The 22,371-nt window shown below is 44.9% G+C and overlaps 1 protein-coding gene across 4 annotated transcripts in view; it reads right to left on the bottom strand.

Annotated features, from left to right (window-relative positions):
• The window catches only part of BPGM (bisphosphoglycerate mutase), a 39,000-nt gene that overhangs the window by 3,811 nt on the left and 12,818 nt on the right, over positions 1 to 22,371 (bottom strand). The window contains exons 1-4 of one of the 4 annotated variants that reach the window (XM_030040343.1): positions 13,429 to 13,445; positions 13,366 to 13,372; positions 12,442 to 12,534; positions 9,363 to 10,018 (exon numbers count right to left, since the gene is read on the bottom strand). In XM_030040343.1, coding sequence (XP_029896203.1) covers positions 9,363 to 9,963 — 601 coding nt within the window. In that variant the 5' untranslated portion in view covers positions 9,964 to 10,018; positions 12,442 to 12,534; positions 13,366 to 13,372; positions 13,429 to 13,445. Of the gene's footprint in view, positions 1 to 9,362; positions 10,019 to 12,441; positions 12,535 to 12,640; positions 12,991 to 13,365; positions 13,399 to 13,428; positions 13,446 to 22,371 lie in introns of those variants that run through there. The other 3 variants (XM_030040342.1, XM_030040345.2, XM_030040344.2) reach the window with 3 other exon arrangements.

Below are 22,371 nucleotides of genomic sequence, written 5' to 3'. Positions count from 1 at the left end.
AGCATCTAGCCTACGGTACTATTCTCAGAATTACTAGATACAGGATATTAATTTCCACTTTCAAATGAGGGAGAAGGGAAGAAAAAAAGGGAGGAAAAGTCAACTTATGCAACTTGGAGCATCTTCCTGTATTTGTTCCCTTCACTAAAATAACATGGGGAGAAAATTTATTTTAATTAGCTGTGCTTAATTGAAATATTCTGGGCTTTAATCTCAATGAAATCACTGGTTATTTTTACATCACACACACAAGTGTCCAAAGCATCCAAGTGAATTTTGAGACCAAACCTCCTAGTAAAGTTCCCACACAAGATCTAAATAGTTGCATTAAGAAGCAGTGACTGCAAAGACATTATTCCTCAAAAATTTCAGGCAAAAGAGAGCTTGTGTCATTGGGAATGTATTTCTTTCTTCTCCCCTTTTCTCTTTTTCTTCTAAAAAGAAGCACTGAGGTCACAGCAGCAGCCTGCTGTTATAAAGTAGGAAAACTTCAAGTAATTCATGCTTAGAAAATGCACACAATCAAGCTTCTAAAACGATGACACCATATAAACTAGACCAAGGTGCATCAAGAAAACATCCTCTTCAGCAGCTGACAAAACAGATGGTTCACAGAACATATGTGTGCAAATTTACCAGTGATTTTCACATTAAGTAGAAAAGCAGAGCCAAGATATTAACAGGAAAACCCACAAAGTCAAGCCACTCAGTAACAGCGGCACAACAGGTCAGAAAAAACAGAACTAATCATGAGGTGAGAATCATTTTATGCCCCTGCCCAGAAACTACACAAACAAGCATTACCTTTGCAGTGACCTATTCTTGTTTTGATTAGGCTAAGTACTTAGTTCAGCTGTAGATTAGCCCAAAGTTTCAGAAGGGCATGGAGCACAAGAAACAAACCCTTGCAAGCAGCTTACACCTTGTTACACATTGTGCCATCAGTCCATTAATAAAAAAAAGTTACACTCTGCCAGTTCAAGCAATCCCTGTATACAAGGAATAAATCACCTGTTGTAGGCAGCAGAATCAGACCTACACAGAAAAGCACTCAAGGAGCATCTAAAGTTTTAAAACAGCACAGAAATCAATGGGAAAAGCACCGAGTCCATTTACTAGGCACAAGCACAATTCTCAAGGACTTTGGTTTGCAAAACAAGTAGTCAAGCTGCCTGAGCTCTTATTTCAAGGATTCTTAAACATGCTAGATTTTAACAACATACACGTCACCATGTATCCACAGAGAATCTGGCCCTAGAAGTGTTCTGCCCACCTCTCAAATTCAGTCTTCCAGACTAAACCATTCAGATATACACAAAGCAGATGAAGTCATGCAGGAGAATTTAGGCAAACCACACAATGTGGTTAGCAGCCAGGATATTTAAAGGTTTCCTCTAAAGACGGACTAAACAAAACTAGCTGTAGCTACATGGATTCAGAAGTGCATTTTACTGTTTTTACAGAACACAAGGTGACCACACAAATGTCAACTAGTATTGATTTACAAAGCAAAACAGTGCAGACCAGGATAAACAAGCTGCAGCAAGCATGTTGGCTTTCTCCTCAGGATTTTTTCCTCATATGGAAGTATTGCCTCACAGCCAGAAGGCTGGAATTGCAAGTTGAAGTCAGACAAAAATCCTAAAGAAACAATAGTATCCTGTTGCTTTATTTCAATACTGTTACTGTATTTGTATAGTATTTCTGTCCTTCAGGAAGCAAGATGCTGATCAGGCTTGTCACACAAGCACTTCAGTTGCAGGCAAAATGCACACAGAAAACTCCCCACCCACCAGGCTAGGAGGACAGTAAAGAGATCACATCTTATACTCCAGCCATTACAAGCACAAGCTAACTGCTATCTAATTACTTCATGTGCTGTAACTATAGCCAAGTGACCTTTTCTTGCACTTCATCTGAGCTGGCCTGTCACAGCCCCATCCTATCTCACAGGGAAGAAGGGTGAATTCAGGGCAAGGACTCAACTGCTGACTACAAGGTGCAATGGGAAATAAGACCATTGAAGAAGCCACACTCTTCCCTCCAGTATAATACTAAAGCTTGGGTCTCAGCACTACTGAAGGGTACTGTGTTGCTGGAAGCAGTCTTTCCCTAAGCTTTAAAACTAAGGTCCTAGCTACTTACAGCCACAAGAACCCACAGACATTACTTAAGTACTCAGGATGTCTTCCTCAGGACCCCAGATAAAATGCTGACTGCACAGCTACATTCCTCAAGTGGACATCTCCCATGTTCTCTCTCATGAGCACCTGTTAAACATTGTTCCTTAATAGCAGCTGTATACCAGGAAGCAGGTACATGAACATTTTAAGAATTTGGTGCAGAACTTATTACAAAAAAAAAAATCTTTCCAAATCACATTTGGAATTCTCTCCCAGCTCGCTTATGCTCCATTTAAGTGAACTGGGTGATCAAACACGCAGAGACCAGTAATATCTCAGTGCAAGCTTAAGAATTCACCTTTACTTGGTAGCCCATGAAGTGCTTTGAAATACTTGCACTCTGGAAAGTCCTACAGAGGCAAACCCCATTGGGCTTGATTTTGAGCACCTACAGCCAACTTCTACAAGGGCTTGCTCAGCTTCTCCCTCCCTCTCACCTGTTCTTACCAAGTTCCTTCCTTCTATTCTTATGGTCAGAGCAACACAAAAAACACAACAGCTATTGAGAATAGCTACACCCCTCCCTTCCCTGCATGTCAACTACACTTGACGCCAGATGATTCATCCAACAAAACACACAAGATCATATGCATAAATTCAGCCACAATGGGCTTGTTCTATAACTGGTGCTTTGTAATTGAGAGCCAAATCAGGTCATAGCATCCTTCCCACAAGCTTAATGAAAATACTGAAGCTTTAGCCTAATAAGTTAAATATTCAGGGCCAGATTCTGCCCTCCCTGCAGGCTGGCAGAGGACCTAGCTTCAGTAGGGTAGAGGAAGGAAATGGGCACAGTGTTAAAATCTGGCTATTAATCTTTACAGAATGTTAGCTCACTGTGCAGATTTGAAAGACAGAATGAAGAAGATGGGTGGGCTACAACCATGGCTGCAGCCTATTACCCACATCTGTTTCACCTTTATGTCTGCCAAGATTTTCTATGTCTGTATTGGGTTTGCATGGCAAGGGTTTGGCAGCAGGTGGCTACAGGGGTGGCTTCTGTGAGAAGCTGCTGGAAGCTTCCCCTGTGTCCAACAGAGCCAATGCCAGCCAGCTCCAAGACGGACCCACCACTGGCCGATGCTGAGCCCATCAGCAGCAGTGGTAGCACCTCTGGGATAATGCATTTAAGAAGGGGGGGAACCCAAACTGCTGCACAGCAGCCATGAGAGGAGTGAGAATGAGAGCAACAACCCTGCAGACACCAAGGTCAGTGAAGGAGGGGGAGGAGGTGCTCCAGGCGCCGGAGCAGAGATTCCCCTGCAGCCCGTGGGGAAGACCACGGTGAGGCAGGCTGTCCCCCTGCAGCCCAGGGAGGTCCACGGGGGAGCAGATGTCCACATGCAGCCTGGGGAGGACCCCACGCCAGAGCAGGTGGCTGCACCTGAAGGAGGCTGTGACTCTGTGGAGAGCCCATGCTGGAGCAGGCTCCTGGCAGGACCTGTGGACCCGTGAAGAGAGGAGCTCACACTGGAGCAGGTTTTCTGGCAGGACTTGTGACCCCACGGGGAACCCACACTGGAACAGTCTGTGCCTGAAGGACTGCACCTGTGGAAAGGTCCCATGCTGGAGCAGTTCATGAAGAAGTGCAGCCCATGGGAAGGGCTCACATTGGAGAAGTTCATGGAGGACTGTCGACCGTGGGAGGGACCCCACACTGGAGCAGGGGAAGAGAGCAAGGAGGAAGGAGCAGCAGACACATTATGTGATGAACTGACTGCAACCCCCATTCCTCATCCCCCTGCACCACTTGGGGGGAGGAGGTAGAGAAATCAGGGGTGAAGTTGAACCCAGGAAGAAGGGAGGGGTGAGGGGGAAGGTGTCCCACATTGGGTACCAAAAAGAACTGTAGTGGGTTGACCTTGGTTGGACACCACGTGCCCACCAAGCTATTCTATCACTGCCCTCCTCAGGACAGCAGGGGGAGAAAATAAGATGGAAAAAACCACATAGGTCAAGATAAAGGTAGTTTAATAAAGCACAAGGCAAAGGCCGCACACGGAAGCAAAGGAAAACAAAAGATTTGTCTACTTCCCATCAGCAGGTGACAACCAGCCACTTCCCAGGAAGCAGGGCTTCAGTATGCACAGCAGCTGCTCCACAAGACAAACATCATAATAATGAATGCCGCCCCACCTTAGCTTTTATTGCTGAGCAGATGTCATATCATACAGAATATCCCTTTGGTCAGCTGGAGTCAGCTGTCCTGGCTATGTCCCTTCCCAAGATCTTGCCCACCCCCAGCCTACTGGGGGCGGATGTGGGAGAAACAGCCTTGATGTGTGAGCATTGCTCAGCAGCAGCCAAACCACTGGTGTTATCAAGACCTTTCTAGCTACCACTACAAAGCACACACTATGAGGGCTGCTATGGGGAAAATTAACTCCATCTCAGCCAGACCCAACACAATGGCATTACCTGAACAGCTCCTGATCACAGTCTGACTTTGACTGTGGTCATTACTGAGGCCATCCCAATATGAGACAGTGTCAGAAAGCAAACCATGAATTTATCATGTTCCCATTTATTAGAGAAATCCAGCCTGCCTTAAACTCCTCAGGCAGTCCCAAGATTAAATAGGCTGAAAGAGGCATGAGACTTGCTACTACCAGCACTAGCTGTCAACTATGGCATTAGGTGAGAAAGTCCCAGAAGTCTTGAGTAGAGACCCAGGCTGCACTACCACCACCAGGAACTCAAGGCAACACTGTGACAAATTGAGTTCTCTGAGCATGCAATTCTGGAACCTACCAGCATACATACTGCCCTTGGACAGTGCTCTGACAAAAGGTTTCCATCTCTGGCTGAAGCACTATTGATAATCCCTCAAGCCTAAGTTCGTGAAAACCAGTCACTAACAACTTATGTCTGAAACCTTTGTCCCAGCTGCAAGTCCTGGTCAGGCTGTTCCAGCCCTTTTGCACTATCATCAGGCACTTGCCACCCCCTTCCCTGTACTGATTCAAACCACCAACATGACAGAAAACTACCCACTCCCTGCTGTTTCTTGCCAGTTTACAGGCAAAGTTAACTTGCACAAAGGCCCAACAAGCTCACAAGAAATAAACGGCAGAAGGACAGAGCAAAGACCGGGATGAATGACAGAGAGTGCAAGACCATCTAATTTCAGCAGCAATGAGTTGTTAGATCTCAAACTGGTTTCTGTAACTGCCCTCAGATATCACAGTCACATAAGTAGTATTTCCTCAAGAAGGTCAAGCAGCAAAATCAGTAAAATAATCTTATTAGGTAGTCCTCAACACACAATCCACACCAAACTCACAGTGCGTAGCTCCAGCATGTAAACTGCTCAAATACTGGAACTGCACAAGTATCACACTCACAGTAATGCAAAAAAGTAAAATCCTTGAGGGCACTGCTACCCCTGCTCACCAACTGGTGAGACCAGCATCAAGCCTTCCCAGTCACCGCATTCTGCCTGCAAGCCCAGTTCCAGAGCTCTGTCCCAGATCTGTGACCACAACCAGTCAAGCCCAATGGGTGCAACATCTGCATCTTTCTTCAAGAAACCAGGTAACTCCTCCCCTCCATTTTTTACCCTGAGCATGACAAGGCTCAGTGACCACCACACTATATCTGAGAGATGGCTGCCTTTCAACCTGGAGAAAATCCTAGAATCAGGCCTTCCACAAGATCCTGTCTTGAGGTACTTAACACCAGTCCTCAGGGTTAAATGGTCAGGAGGGAAGAAAGCAGTCAAGACAGCCGATCAATCCTTCTGCCAGTCATCTGGAAAATTAGTCCATTAGACTTGGTCTCTAATTAGTACATCAACAGAAACAGGGCAAGCTGGTCACAACTACTACACTAACGTTGTCTTCACAATGGGACACTGCTGAAGATCTCAATCTGAACTATCAGTTATTAGATAAAAGAGCAAACTATTCCTCCTTCAAAGAATTGACAAAATCACCTGTAAATAGACCCTGTGCATCTAGGATGCTTATTTAGCAGATGTTAGCAACTGATGCTTTCATAATCAATACAATGTTTCAGCATCCAAAGTAAAACCTATCCAACAAGTCTGATATTGTTACTTTAGATACCTTCCTCATTAACATCTTGTTGCCACTGCTTTTTCAATGCATCAGAGAGGGTATACCATGAAAGAAAAAATATGGCCTGTCTAAAGACCTGAGTTACAGGTCATGGTCCATACCAATAGGTGTCACACAACAAAACAGTTGCTCATTTATGACAAGACACTTCCACAAGCAAGCACAAGACTGCTGTTAAAGAGCCTTTCCAACCCTAACAACATGTAATGAAAACTGTCCTCTTGCTCTGCCAATTTTTAGTTGTGCCAATGATTCCTAGCATCATCACATACATCACCTGAAGATGATGCAAAGAATAAGTGCTCTGAAAGGACTGGACAAGCTCAGTTACAAAGACTTCAAAAATTGACGCCAACATTGTATCTTTGACAGGATTGCACAAAACAGCCACACTTGGTGGCATCTGTAAAATTCATAGGGATTACCTAGGAGAAGGAACACAGTCCAGCATCCCCCCTGGACACCAACAGCTCACAGCACCAAGATCTTCAGCAGCACCCGCTGGGAGAAATGTCACTCAGCCCACTGGGACAGAAAAGCAAGCTCTCAGAGAAACTGCTGTTTCTCATCTCCAAGTGCATACAAGAGTATGGTCCAGTTTGTGTTAAACACTGTTTTCAGAAAGACTGCTGGGGGTTCACTTTTTAAGTCCTCACATGCAATACATGACAGATCCTACAGGCATTTCAGATACCTTAATGAGGTCCACTCTGAGCAGTTAGAAAACAAGAACAAAATCCAAACCTACAATCAAAGCCTTGTTAGCCTAACGTTCTTTTGCTCTGATGATTTTTGTGTGCAAGTAGAAAGCAGATCCACATTTCAGGCTCTTCACAGGTCACTCATAACAAGAACAACATTCAGATTCAGCAAACTGCTGGCCTGTTTCAAAAAAAAACCCCTCCTTGAAACAGTAACTTCAAGGATACTCTTAAGTCTTTCAGAAAAGACATTAAATTCCACACTGAAACAATTAAAATTGTTTCATCAGATCAAACTGAAAACATTCATATCTACTGCCATTTAAAGTTTCCAAGCTACATCTTCCACGATTAAGTTATCACTATGACTAAGTCATCCAAGCAGTCATGTAGGATTGCTGCTTGAGGCATTTGGAGCCTGATTTTCTAAATGCCAAAAAACATGGCTCCAGCTAAGACAGAGGGGCCTAGAAACTTCCACTCAGGTGCAGGACACACTAAGCTTGTCAAAAAAAAGTCAACAAAAACAAAGCCCACCTCACAGTGGGCACTATAAATACAGTAGACCAACAAACTTTAAGCACTGCTGAATCAGCTCACAACTCACAACCTTTCAGGACAGAAAGGGAGAGACAGTCAGCAATACAGACAAGGAACCTCTTGGATCCAGCTAGATATAGGCTGGAGCTCTGAAAAAAAAAAAAAAAGCAGGTTGCAATAACAAGGGTCTTAAAGCTCTGTTCATGTTACCCTTCAGGCCAGCTCTGCAGCAATCCAAATCTCCACTGCATAAAGAGCAGAAGAGCCAGAATGTATCTGGCAATTGCTCCTGTGTGGGAACGGGGGTAGCTGATGGACAGTCCTCAGTCAACAGAACTAGGTCCTCTGCCAAGGATTCCTCACATTTCTCTACGCAAGCACATGCTGGGAGGAACAACATATAGCGTAGGACAGACAAGAGGCAGTTCTATTCTACTTTGGTTGAGCGTGGGCACCCCTTGAAGAGTTATACCTAACAGATTGTCCCAAACAAAGCTTTGCAGCTGCTCTAACTTACACTGTTCTCTCTGATCTCAGTGCAGCAAGGAATCCAGCCACGCTAACTTTAAAGTAACCTTTAGCAGTCACTGATGCTGTTAGCTCTAGCCTTGGTGCATACCTGCACAGGTGGCCCAAGGTTTCTGCTGAAGCTGTGGTCAGCTTGCAGCATTTCACCCCCAAAGGCTTGGGCCAGCATGGTTTCATGTAACTGGTTCAGTTCTTATCAGTTATTTTACGTAGTGTGGACAGCCACCTTTACCACATCAGTGGAACTGGCTGAACCAGCCTTCCTCCTTCATCCAAGCAGTGATCTGTACCCCAGAATTCACAGCCTCTATAGTTCCAGAAGCCAGCTGTATATGCTTATTCCCTGGGCTTCGGTCTCCTGCTAAAACATCAGCTGTCCTGACTGTTCTAGCATGCCTGAATGCAGAAAGTGCTCAGCAGAGTCAGAGCTGTAGAGGCACGCACCAGAAGGTTTTATAACTAAAAAAATTGAGTTGACACAATCCAGTCTGTGCATACTTTAACTACAGCTCCAGTAGGCTGCATTCATACATGTATAATTACTAAATTCTACGCTACCAACAGACAAAGAAGTTCATACAGTCCCTCTTCCAGTTTAGGATGACCTAAACTAGAAGCAGTGTCATTAAAAAGAGGCAGAGGGGGAAATCTAGCAATGACTTAAAAGATAAATCACATCCTTTTCAAGTCCCAAGTAAATAACCAACTTTATGCTAAGCTACCAACTTAACTGTTTATTGGTTGGCATTTTCTATATTGGGAAATACAGTATTTGCATAAGCTTTAGCAAGTACCTACTCTCCACAGAACTCCCTGTCACAGCAGCTTTTTTAAGTAAATAATTGTCAGGACTGAAGCCTCAAAAGTGACCTACCACAGTAACAGTCAAGAATGTCTTCCACAACCCAAGACAAGCACTTTATTCTGTTGTGTTATGGCAACACTTGTTTAATGAACAGATTATGATGTCAACCCTTCTGAAAAAGCAGCTGAATAAATCCAAAAACAGTTAAAGCCTGAAGAGTTTTTGTCTACCTAGACCAACCACAAAGTTAGTTTGAATACAGTAGTTTAAAATGAGCACCAAGAAACAAGGTGAAAGCATCTAGCTCTTTTCTTAACTACATTAATCCAACTAATAATTCTCTCCCTCTTCCACATCCCCCAGTTTGATTCCTGTTCCAATAGGCCAACTTTTTACTTTCTCCTTCAAGACCCCAGACATTAAGTGTTACATTGCCCCGATAAGTAACATACACTACAGAACAAGATATAAAGCTCTAAGCAGTTGAGTAAGGAGAAGAGGGGAAGGCTAAAAGAAAGACCCTTACCTTCCACATGCTTCAGCAATGCCCTGCTGCTGTTACCATGAGCAGAGATAAGGATCATTTTGCCACTTTTCAGTTCCGGCACTATCTTTTCATTCCAATAGGGAAGGAGTCTTTCAAGCACATCTTTTAGACTTTCAGCCTTTGGGAGATTATCCTGAGAGACGTCACAGCATTTATACCGGCGATCATTGTATATCTCTTCATAATAAGGATGAGATTCAGTTATGGGAGGTGGAGTAACATCATAGCTTCTCCTCCATATTTTCACTTGCTCCTCCCCATGATTCAGAGCCATTTCTGCTCTGTTGAGACCAATCAGTGCACCATAGTGACGTTCATTCAGTCGCCAGGAACTCTGAATGGGGACCCACTCTTGGCCCATCTCTTCCAGGACAAGCCATGCAGTCTGGATGGAGCGGCTGAGCACAGAGGTGAAGACAAGGTCAAACTCAAAGCCCAGTGCTTTGAGGTGTTTGCCACAGTTCTGAGCTTCCTTTATCCCATCACTGCTCAGCTTCTGGTCCACCCAGCTGCAGAAGCGATTCTCCTTGTTCCAGGCTCCTTCCCCATGTCTTAAGAGAACAAGCCTGTACTTAGCCATTTTGGTTGCAGCTTAGCACAGATGACAACTGGTCTGACATCTAATAATGATGCATCTGGACAGAGACACAAGACAGATATATCAAACATCCCATAGATAATGCATTACAAGTAGTAATATGGCAGCAAAGAGTAGACAACTATCAGAATCAAAACAACCAAAGACACAAGCGTCTGCTGAGTGTGTTTTTACCTTTGAGGTCTCCTGGCTTTGAATTCCTTCCCACCCTCATGTGGCAGGAAAAGCACCATCCTCCACCCAGCTTGTTTCAACTAGCCAACTTAACCAATTGATTAGTAACAGATTTGTACAAGCTGTTCCTGCCTACAGATTTCCCTCAAGTGCTTAAACAGAGCCTCACTCAACATCAAAGGCTCTCAACTACCAAAGCAGATCTCACTCTCACTAGTGAGCTGCTTAGAGGCAAGACATGGAGCCGAAGCTCGTAAGAGCTGCCCAGACCCACACAGGCTCCAAGGGAATGCAGGCACAGACAGTAGCTGTGGTCCTCGGCTACAGCAACTGGAGAGGAGGACCACAGAATTGGAACTGGCAATACACAGAACCTTATTAGCTTTCCTCAAAGGAGATGTCACCATAATCATGCTCTGCATAACTTGTTTCCTCCCATCCCCATCCTGTCCTGCTAATTATGCCAGTCTCTGCTTGATTTTTTCCCCCAGGCCACCTCCTCCATTCCTCCACACTCAAGTGCAACAACACAGCTACTCCAGGATGCAATGCACAACTAGCGAGTTCTCATTTGACTGAATCAAGAAGTGATCTCAGATTATTCCATCCCCTTCCTGACTCTCAAGTATATTTTTTTGTCTTGTGCCTATGAATTACAACACTAGATTCTCAGGCACCAGAATCAATGTTTCTACTTTTACAGTGGGCACAAATGGCATATTTGCTGTCCTCATTAAATGACAGACAGCTACACATTCATAAGGTCAAACAGCACCTTTCTCTGCTCCTGTTGACGAAGCAACACCACTTCCGGATTGTCTTCAGTGAGAGATGGATTTTGACCACTCACCCAAGCTTTTGCAATGTAGTCAAATATCTTCTATCAGATTGCATGATGCCTGAAAGGTCTAACACAGCAACTCTGAAAGCCCCACCTGATCACTCTGACCTGAGATGTCACAGACAAGATAGCAATGGACAGAGAAGGGGCAAAAAATATAAAAACACAACTCCCTGCACTGGGAAGACTGCTGTATACTCAAATGAACATTAAGTGCTCTCAAAACCACAGACGGGGAGACCGAGGTCTGATTTCTGCACACTCAACTTTGGACTAGATTTCTGTAAGAGACATGCTTATGAGAGCTCCCATCATCTCAAATCAGTTGGAGCTGCTTCAATCACACTCCAAGTATCTCAAATTCAGGCCCACTGTGAGCCTGAATTAGTTCAGTAGGGTGGGTTAGGCCCATGCACTCTGGGAAGCACCCAGCACAGTATCAGCATGCATTTTTACCAGACTTTCAAAAAGTGGATAGAAAGGTTGAATTCATCAACAGCCTCAGTAATTTGATCTTGACTGCAACAGCAGCTTAGTTCTCCTTTACTGCCACAGAAGACAGTCTACATCACACAAGGACACTATGCAATACCTCCCCAGCTCTAACTTCTGGCTACTGGTACAGCTCAGGATTAAGAAGCCTTTGAGGACTGACAGATTTTTAAAGAATATCAGGAGATATTGTCTGACACACAATAGACAATTGGTAAATACAAGGGAAAGTCTCCTGTGATGTCATGTAAAGGAGGCCTGACTTTTGCGTATGACAAGGAGCACCCAAGACAAAATCCCTCGTATGTTCCACTTTTTCCACTCACAATCATCAGTTCCACATTAAGGAAAGAAATCAGCTATGGTTAGGATTCAGGTGTCATGTCACATCAGGTACAATACTAAACTATACCCTTTAAGATCCCACATTTATAACAAAAAGGAATATCAGATAGCATTTCCATTTAACACCAGAGTGAACTTTCTCCAACATCCCACAGATACGATTAAAAATTGCAGTGTGTTCACAGCACAAACTACCACACAAAACATAGCCCCATAAAAAGCTCTATCTCTGCAGATACCACATTGTTCAGATTAATTGATTGTATTATCCACAAGAAGAAATTGCATAATTTAAAGAATCAAATTAAGACCCAATACCAAAAAAACCAAGACCCAACAATAGAGGAGATGCACCTGTTTCCACAACTTCTTATTTGGGTACTTTTGGCCAAAACAATAAAAAACTCAATTAATGTAACAAAAAACCTGAAGACCTAAGATCATCTGGGGACCATAAACTCCAATTCAGTTATATAAAAGATTAGGCAGAATCACCAAACAAATTTAGAAAGGACTAGCAGTCACAGGGTTGCTTAAATATCAGTGCGCTTATGGAAGCATTTAAGCTAAAAAGCCTTAGAGCAACACATGGAAATAATCCTACTCACCTTTCCTATGGCACAGGAACAACCTACACAAATCCCAGCACAGACTCAAGAGCTGCTTTATGCAGAGGCCACCACACACTCTTGGCTAGTTACCTGCAGGAAAAGAATAAACACCAAGTGCTCACACAGAAACCGCAAGTGCAAATGGTTATGCCAACCATCAATTGCTCTCAGAGCTGTAAGAAAATAGAGCACACACCCCTTGGATGGGCTGGGAAAGCTACCAATTTACTTCTCCCAAAAAGATGCAAATGCGCAGCTCCTCCATTACCAACAAGGGAAAGTTTCTTGTCTCCCAGATGCCCCGGGATATCATTTGCTCCCCAAGATTTGTTTAGACTGCAATTACCATAGCTTTAGTGCACAGGAATCTACCAAAACCTCTGGGAGGATACAGACAGCAGACCTGGACCCAGCACAGAACAGAAACACAGAGCCCCAGCTCAGCACAGCAGAACAGAGCAAGGTGCTCAGGATAACATCTTACATCGGCAGAGCTTTTAGCCAAGCACACTTTTAAGGTCTAACTGCCAGAGGCGGTCATTTCCAGGACGTCTCCCTCCAAGCAGCACAAGCTCACCTGCTCCGCGCACACACACACGAGGTGCCTCACAGCTACTGCCCTCTCAGCAAGCCACCACCTGCCCCGGGCCCCCACACCACCGTCCTTCCCCTCAGGGGACACCCCACACACACACGGCCGGCGCCGGGGTCCCGACACCCGCCAAGGGAGCCCGCCGGCACCCCCGCCTCGGGGAGTCCCCCCCGTAGGGCCCCGACGGCCTCTCCCCTCAGGGCCCGCGCGGAGCGACGGCACAGCCCGTCCGAGGGAGCACCCCCCGCCGCCCTCCTCCCCTGCAAGGAGCCCCCCCGGCTCGTCCCTCGGCTTCAGAGCGTTAACAGGCTAAATCCGCGCTGCCTTACAAGGACCGCCGCAGCAGGCTGCAGCCCAACCCGCCCCGCCGCAGCCGCGCTCCGCGGCCCGCCCCCGAGGCCGCAGCGAGCGCCGTCCGCCGGCCCGCTCGCCTCTGCCGCCGCCGCGCCGGGAGAGGGGTGGACCCCGCGCCTTAATGAGGCCTCGGCGTCCCCGCGCCCGCGAAGCCGGGGCAGCCCGATTGGCTGGCCCAGAGGATGAGCGCCGCCCTCGGCCAATGAGGCCGAGCCTGTGGGCGGTGACGCGAGAGAGCGGCGCGGTGCCTAGCGGCGCGCTGGGAGGCGAGCCCAGCTGAGGCCGGCCGGGCCCCCGCGGCCCCTCCCGCGCCCCGGCGGCCCCTCCCGCGCCCCGGCGGCCCGCAGCTCTGCGCGGGGCTCGCTGTCAGCGGGCGACGCTCACCGACCGCTCCCTCGGCGCCGGCCCCGAAGCAAGCGGGGTCAACGCCGGCGTGTGCGGAACCCGACCGGAGCCAGCCAAGCCTCCCCGGCTTCTGCCGAAGCCGCCCCGGCAGCAGATGGGCTCTGCTCCTCCGGAGCCCCCGTCCACCCCCGGCGCATCCCCACCTCGTCGCCCACCGCCCCGGCCGGGCAGTGCGACGGCGGGAGGGAGGGAGACGGCGGCTCGCTCGCCTGGCGCGTCAGGGGAGAGGCGAAGGAAGGAGCTGGGCTGCCCGCGGCCGCTGGATCCCTGCTGCTCCCCTGCCCCGAGCCTCCTCCGTACCGAGGAAGGAGCGTAGCGCCGACGCCCAGGGCTGCGGTCCGGCACCCCGAGCTCGTTCCCGGGAGGTGAGGAAACGGGGCACCGGGCCATCAGGTGGGGTCTTTCCCAGGCACGGCTCGCTTTTCAGCTGGCTTTAGGACCTTTTGGTTTTGGTGGGAAACGAGGGTCCAAAATCTCATAATGAAATCAGCAGGAGAAAAATAGACGTCAGACTTCTAACCATCATGCTAACTACCCTCGTACTCACAGGCTGTAATTCCAATCCAAAGGAATCAAAACCAAGTGGACGGAGCAGCCCCGGCTAGAAACGGCAAGAAGGGGTGTGGGAAGGCGGTGTCCTTTACGGCTCCTATTGCCATAGGTCTGCTTTTATTTTTAAAAAGAAGCAGAGCACGTCTTTTACACATAAACAGATTCACATTTTCTTCTCTAAATGCTTACCCTTGAACAGCCACAACGTAACATTTAAAGGGCCACAAACTGAATGTATACCGAATGTGCTCTATCACCCTCTCTACAAAGGAGAGGGAGGTGATCTTCCATTTTTAATAGGTTAAAATGATAGTGCACAAAAATGAAAGATGGGAGATTCAGATTCTGATAAGAAAAAGCAACACAAGGAAATTTAAGAAAACTTGGGGCAGAGGTATTAAAATAATGTCTCTAAAGTGCTGTCAGGAGAAAGGCTGTTTTGTTTTGCACTTACAGGGATTAGATCCTAAGCTGTCAGTGGGAAAGAACAACCAGCCAGATGAAAGACTGTTTCACTAGGCTCTCACAGCACTACGTGTGCTAAGTGGTAAGAGTAGCCAAGCTGTCGGTGAGCAGCATCCTCTGTCTCTTGGGTGGTTACTACACTGACTTTGTTCCTCATTTATTTGGGGAGCTCTGGAAAGCATTCCGCATCTCAGGAAGAACGCTTTCAATGCTTTTCCTGATAAAAAGAGCTATGCCTAACCTCAATACAGAACCACAATAAAATCTGCTGCTTCTGCAAAATATTTCCACTGGATGTGAATTGCACTTACAGTTACACATATAATCCTTTTCATCTCACCCACTAACTTTAAAGTTAACAATTGCCTTTCGTCTCTATCAACTTCGTCTAAGCCAGAACCCACAGTGCAAAGCCAGTCCAGCCTACACAATTGAAGTAGTGATAAATAAATAAAATATTTACTTAGTAGCAGTAGTGATAAATGAAATAAAGTTCACTGTACCAGAAGAGTTTGATTTGCCACCCATCAGCTCAAACTGGTAAAGAGAAACACTCCCACATCACACTGCATGATCACACACCTGCAGTCACCCTGCCTCCAGTCAGATCAAACCTGTCTCCTCTTGTACGAACATCCTAGTGGTACAGCTCTGAATATGGGTGCCTCACAGGCAAACTGGTTGATTGACTTTGCAAGGAAAAGAACCAAAGGTCATAAAGGCAGAAAGAAAAATACCTATTCTTGAGTATCAGCACTATGTATTGGCTGCACTTCAATCATTCAGAATACAATTAACAGAAACGTAATATGCCAATATGCAGTTATAACTACAAGTGAGTAGACAGCAACCTGTGCCACAAGCCAGGACCTCCATGGCCATTAAATACAGATTTCTTATCTCCATTAGTCTTTGAACAAGACCATTTCATTGGCATGGCAAAAACAGCCTAATGATTTTGATTCACATTTCAAACTACACAAGGACCAAAGAGTCGAAGCGGTATCCCAGTGCCTGACTTTTTGCAGACAGCTACACTCATTTGGCAGCTATTATCTCTCAGACCAGCTGGGCTATGTTTTTCAGGGTCTCTGGTCTGGAGCCCTTCCAGGCGGTAGCGTTTAGCTGGAATGTTTATGGCAGAAGCAGTTCAGGAAACTCCTTTCCTCAACACGTAAACTTCCACTAGGGCACCAGTGCAACTGCACCGCACTGAAAAAAGGCTGAGCAAGGCAGAAAAAGAAGAAAACAGAACTGGAAAGAAGAAGGGCCAATTAATGATTGATGAAAACTGTGGCAAACAGGAGCGCTCTTCACTGATCATGCCCTTGGTAGTTTTTCATAGAATAGTTACTTTGTTCAAAGCTAGATCAAGTATTTGCCATAAAGCACTGCAGACATACCCATTGTAATTTCCAGAAGACCCTGAACTCCTTGTTTAGAGCTATTTGATACATGATCTGTCTTCATTAATAATTTCACCTTCAAAAGAAATTTCTGTAGTCAAATCCTCACACTCCTTAATCTGAAACCTCTCTAAAACTTCCTCCTGGGTGTTTTTCTACTGCATTAATTTGTGCCTTCCCTCCTAGACTCTCCCTGCTCCTTTCCACCTTCGGTTGCTGCCAGCAGCATGCCACCCAAACGTGTGCCCAAGCAATCCTCACCTTCTTCTTGGATGTGGGCCCATTCAGGCCATTTTCAACACTTGACAGTTTTTCCTCGACAAAAGTCCTAGATCCTGTCTTCTGTCTGTGTGCTATCCATGCTGTTGTTGTCTCAGATTTCTCTGCAACTTTTCTGATGGTCCACTTTCATTCGAGGCCAAATTTGTATTGAGAAAGGTCAGGGAGTACAACACACTATGCAGAGAGATAAACACATCCTTATTTCCCCAAGAGGACTCAGTTCAGAACTGTTATATCGTAAAATCACTCTGGCTACATCCATCTCCCTGCCCATCACCCCCCAATACACTGGTTATCTCTTCTCCTGTAAACAGAACACAAGCATTATTTCGTGCAAGAAATAACCTGAAACATGGACAGGGGCCTGGGAAACCCACACTGTGTATTAACCTTCCTGTTAGCAGGACAGTGCTACCCAGGAGGGATTCCTTCCCTTATAACACCACAGCCATCTTACCCATCCACGCCTTCAGTCTCCTTACCTATTCTTTTTACACCTCTGCTTACTCAGTTTTTCCAGTTTAAAAGACCACTTTATTCACTGCTTTTTCAATCAATCAGCTTCATTTTTTCCATCCAAGGAAGACTGCAAGTCCACAAGATATCAATATCATGTTTTCACCCAAGCCTAGTCTCTAAATTCACTTGTTTAGCTGAATCCCAAGCAAACTTAATGTGTATTCACGGACTGAAAGCTGTTTTCCTTGTTCCTGAGAGCACAGCCACAGCTCACGTGAAGCGCTGCAAAGTCCTGTTGGCCTGAAGTCCTTCATATGTCTCTATACACCAGACCTTGGTCTTTAATACAAGGAAAATAAAGCCTTCTCCATCAGATCTCAGAGAGCAGGTAGCAGGCAAGGATGCACTAGTCCTACTTCTGTCTTTTTGTTAGAGCCACTCACCGCGTCTTGCATTAACCAGACAAGTTGTTCTCAACATGTTCTTGGCTCAAGCATACCTATGCGTGGGTAATTTTTCATCACACACCTACCCCTATTTGCCAATATATCACACCACCACGTCTTAAACCAAGCCTATTATTACCTAAAACTTGGGGGTGCACCTGACAGAGCAGTGAGGTGTACCTTGCACACCAGTTAGTCACCCAATTACAATTTAAGCTCCTCAGCAAAGGGCCTTTTTCACCTTTTGTTTTACTAGTGCCTAATACAATGCTGCTTTCATATGTAAATACAGCGGGGCTTTCATCCTGTTTGGGTATGGAGGCAATATATAACCTCACACATCTGAGTGGATTCTCTTTATGTCAAAAACAGATGCGTAAGTCCATGTGGAGGGCAAATAAAGTATTCTACTTTTTTTTTTTACTCTAACTCCATTGCTTGGGGGGAAAATCTCTTCAAAAAAAAGAGGAGTGTGTAAGCACTTAAACTAACCCTGCATTTGTCACCAGAATCATAGCTTTAGTCTTTAAGTAAATGCAGAAGTTTTTCTGAATCATTAAGTACCAAATAAATGACTGAGAAAGAGGAAGAAAATACATAAAAGCCTTCATTATATGCAAAACAGATGGAGGGAAGCTGCTATGTGAAGCATCATATTGCGAACCCAAAGTGGGAACTGAATTTCTTATGTAATCCCTATGGCTAGGTACTGGTAATGTTATCCTGAAGTAAAAGATGTGACTTCTGTCTGTTCATCTGAAACCTTAACTCAAAAAATTATTTTATTTCTGCATATCCCAAGCTGAGAACATACACATGGGAAAATCCTTATAATCTCTATGCACTCAAAACCATTACGTGGACATCTTCAAATAAACACCTTACCACAACAGGTGCCTAGATGTTACAGGAAAGTGTGTGGAACACAATGTTCTGAAGGAGCCCTCATGGATACAGTTCTAGCCCCCAAAAGTAGCTCTAAAAGAAGTTGTACAGGGTGCCAATGGCTGGGAAAACAAAATCCTTTCTCACAATCAAAAGTTTTCCCATTTCTAGAGCAAGAAACACAATTTGAAGATCTACAATGTTCACTTTTAAATTTTGTGGGTTTGGAGTGGTTTACAAATTAACTTATTGTAGCAGTATCAAAAGCAAAGAAAATCCCGTGATGAATCTGCCTTTTTTTCCCCCATGATAAACAGCATAAAAAGTGCTACAGACATCAGACGTCAGTAAGAAACTGTCTGGGAAGAGATAATTTAAAAGGGCCTCTGAAAAAAAGAAAGCAGCAGGGTGGTGTCTAGTCAAGGCGTGATAAGTTAGTTAGAAAACAGACTGGATAGTGCTGATACTAGAGCATGGTAACAGCACATAAGAATCTGGGCAAATATAACCAAAAGGGTAAAATGGGAACTCCAATGTCATTGCAGAGAATGGGGAGAACAACAAACACACACAAGACATATTCAAGTTCGCTTGTACTAATGTCTTTCTATGAAAAATTAATGGTTCACCTCAAAAAAGCTGCTCTAAAGTTTTTTACTTCCATGTTACAATGAACCCTGGGTTAACTAAGAACTTGCTGATGTGTGTGTGCAGAGCTATCTCTCTGTATTTATTATGTTTGTTTTCTCACAAACACTCTACAAATCACAAAGATTTGTCTTGTGCATATTACTTTTCTTTCCACGGTATGTGGCTCTCTTGCAGCATACCAGTTTACAAAACAAGCCTGACTGATGTTTAGTTTGGTTTTGAATGGAGCACAAAAATGAGTTTCCTATATAAAAAATCTGTCCTATGTGTCATGATTAGTAGAGAGAAGGACTGAGTCACACTGTTCTTCCATTTTACTGTAACTTCTCAGAATTCAGTGGGGTTGCTCCTGACTTAAAAAGGCAACAAAATCAGGCCTCCCTTTTACAGGATTGTTTCCCAGGAAATTTTAGGTGGTAAGTTGCTAAATAAATAGCTGTGTATCACAAGTTAATTCATGCTCTCCGCCCACCCACCCCCCTTTCTTTAATGAAAAAGGAGCCTGAGTAGAAAGGCAGCCAGGACTAATAAGTCATGCATGGATGGGGAGTTAGGATATCCAACTTCCCAGAATTTTTCAATTCTAATTTTCATCTCACATCTGTTTTACTTACATGGAAATCCATTTATTTAAATAATTTCGTGCCTGACTTCCACTGGTTTTTGATTCAGAATTAGTCTATTCCTCTCTATTGCCATCAGATCTAGCTGTCACAGAACAGCCTGGAAAAAAATGTTTTGCCTGTAATTCAGCATCTCCTTTTTATATTACAAAAAAGACACTTTTCTGCTTCCCAGAGACACGAGGTACTATCCAACATTTAGCATTTTGGATAGGTCAAGTACTTGTTTAAACATTCAGTACTGCTGTCATTATTCTTCCCTGTTGAAGTCTGCATCTGCAATATACCAAATAAGTAACTGAACCAAGATCAATTCAATGATCTGTGAGAAAAAAACCTGGGCAGTAGGGTCCTGCCCTTCTTAAGAAGGCAATTACAGAAGTAGCATATAACTGGTAACAAACTGCCTATCTTTTTTTTTGGCGAGGGGTTATAATACCTCTATAAAGGTACCATAAAACGAAGCCCATGCTATCTGACCAAGGTCTCTTTCCCTTCGAAAGATATAGGTGCTCACAGACTTTAGACATGAAGAAGCCACTTTATCTGGTCTTCTGGCTTACATCTAGTTTATGGGGGCAGCTGGGAGCACACACAGGCCAAATTAATTTTCCTGGCTTCTGCAGCAGCCCACACCCGGCCACCATCTTTTCCCAGCCCCTCGGGTGACAGACGTGTTCTGGTTACAGGACAAGCGAGAGTCCCCAGGCAAGATAATAGCTGGAAGCATCCTGTCAGAACAAATTGCAGCTCATGGCCTCCTCCCTGCATGCCCTGAATTACTTCTGGAAATGACAGATGCTGAGAATGCGGAAGCCCATCTGACCAACCCTACAGCAAACCTGGAGCATACAGCGAAATAACTGCAGATCCATGGATTAGTGAAGGACAATAAGCCAAACTTTTGTGGGAATCACTGGACCTTCCACATACCCACTAAATGTTCATATTGCCCACGGGTGTGCCATGTGACAGGAGAAAGACCAGGAGGTTCTGCTCTCGTATTCACAAAACCTGAGTAACTCAGTCAGCTAAAACAACCTGGCTCCCCTGTTGTGTACGAGTTCAGGTTATAAAGCAATTTCTATTCAGCTCTAATTGCACAGATTCCACAGTGGTATTTTTCATGTTGTTCCTAATCAAGATGAACTCATTGGTTTTACTGTGTGCTTCATTTTGTTTTGTTTTTCAAACATGAGGAAAATATTTTCAACACTTTTGTGTTTCACAAATGGAAAACATATCCCTTCCTCCACTCTTTAAGGCATTTGAAGCACCCCTTTTCTTGTCAAAACTAGACACGTCTGATTGCTGAAACTTGAAATGGAGCATGAAAATATTTTTCCGCAAGGACAAGAGCCTCCACTTGGCAAGAAAAATAGCAGACTGTTCTCAAAAGTGATGCACTTTGGAAAACCTACAGTCTGCATATACGAGAGAGGAAAATCTCATTCCTGTGATAACCATGCCTACCAACAGAACTGGACAGGAATGTAGGTCTGGGATGGGCAAATTTTCCATTTGTAGATGAGTTGGGTTTGGAGGCTGGCCATGGTGTCCTTCCTATGTAACACTTAAGTTGCTTATTCCCTCATTACAAAGCCCATTCTTCCACAGAAACAACTGAGAAGGTACGGTCTTTGTTGATGCTTTGGCACCTGCTCTTTTCACAAGGCTTGACCTAGAGAAAATCAAGCAAAGTATTTGCCAGTCCCACATTAATCCACCTCTCCAGTCTATGATCAGAAGGTTTCTTTTTACAAGTTCAAGAAAAGACACAAAAGACACTGACATGCTTCTGCTTCCGCAGCAACCAGTCCTGGCCTGTGCAAGGAAGCTGCAGTTTAATTAAACCAGTTCAAAAACTGATGCTGTTAAATTAATGCTAAGTCTGTGGGAGGATAGATGTTATTTTGCTGAAGAGTGCTTTCTACTGTTTTAACTGAAGTGGTAAGGAACAGATTTAAGCTAAATATACAATGTACTTCAACTGATATGTGTCCAAAAAAAGGCATTTGCATCAACATAATGAAACAGTGCAAGATTTTCATGTAGACAAAAGTCAGAAGAAAATGTAACCATATTATACTTTGGGAATACTGTGAACATGCCTTGTTTTGCCCTTGTCTGCTGTCAACACCTCCTCCACTGCCTCCAGGGGTCTGCTCCCCACTGCCTGACAGTTTTATTAACTATCTCTTCCTGTCTTATTTACCCTGAGGTACCCACTTGTTGGCAAGTCACATTTCTCTTTATCACCAAACCACCCCATTTGATGTAGCTCTCAAAACTGTAGCTTCCTGCAGTTCTGCTAAGTTAAAAGGTTGCTCTTCAGGGTAGTTTCAAGCTGATGTTCCATAGACTTTCCCTTATTTCCTCTATTTATAACAGTAATAGTTACTACAGCTTCAGAGCCAGACTGGCTGGGGTTTCCTCAGAAACCAAAAGGTATCGCTTCAGGCTTCTTGTGTGTCCAATGCTGTGGAAATGTCAGAATGTGACTACTGTTTCTGGGAAGTCCATCTCTCTCCAGAGGGTGACACACAGTGACTGAGCAGAAGTATAAAAACAGGCAAAAAAACATTTTTTGCAGCTCTGCTTTGTTAGCCTGGCATGATATCCCAGTGCCCGTTCAATCAGCTTGAGCCCACTGGTTTACATTACAGAGTAGGGAAAGTGCTTGGGAAAAGATCAGTTCTTACTGTTCTTGCTGTTCTTGGTTCCTTCCCCCAGGTGCCAGCACGGTCAGGCCAAGGCTGGCATGCAGATCCTAAGGAATTTTGTCTTCCCCATTGTGCCTGAGCCAC

Source organism: Aquila chrysaetos, chromosome 17, assembly GCF_900496995.4.
Source record: "Aquila chrysaetos chrysaetos chromosome 17, bAquChr1.4, whole genome shotgun sequence".
Classification (NCBI taxonomy): domain Eukaryota; kingdom Metazoa; phylum Chordata; class Aves; order Accipitriformes; family Accipitridae; genus Aquila; species Aquila chrysaetos.
This window is presented reverse-complemented; position numbering and strand designations above follow the sequence as displayed.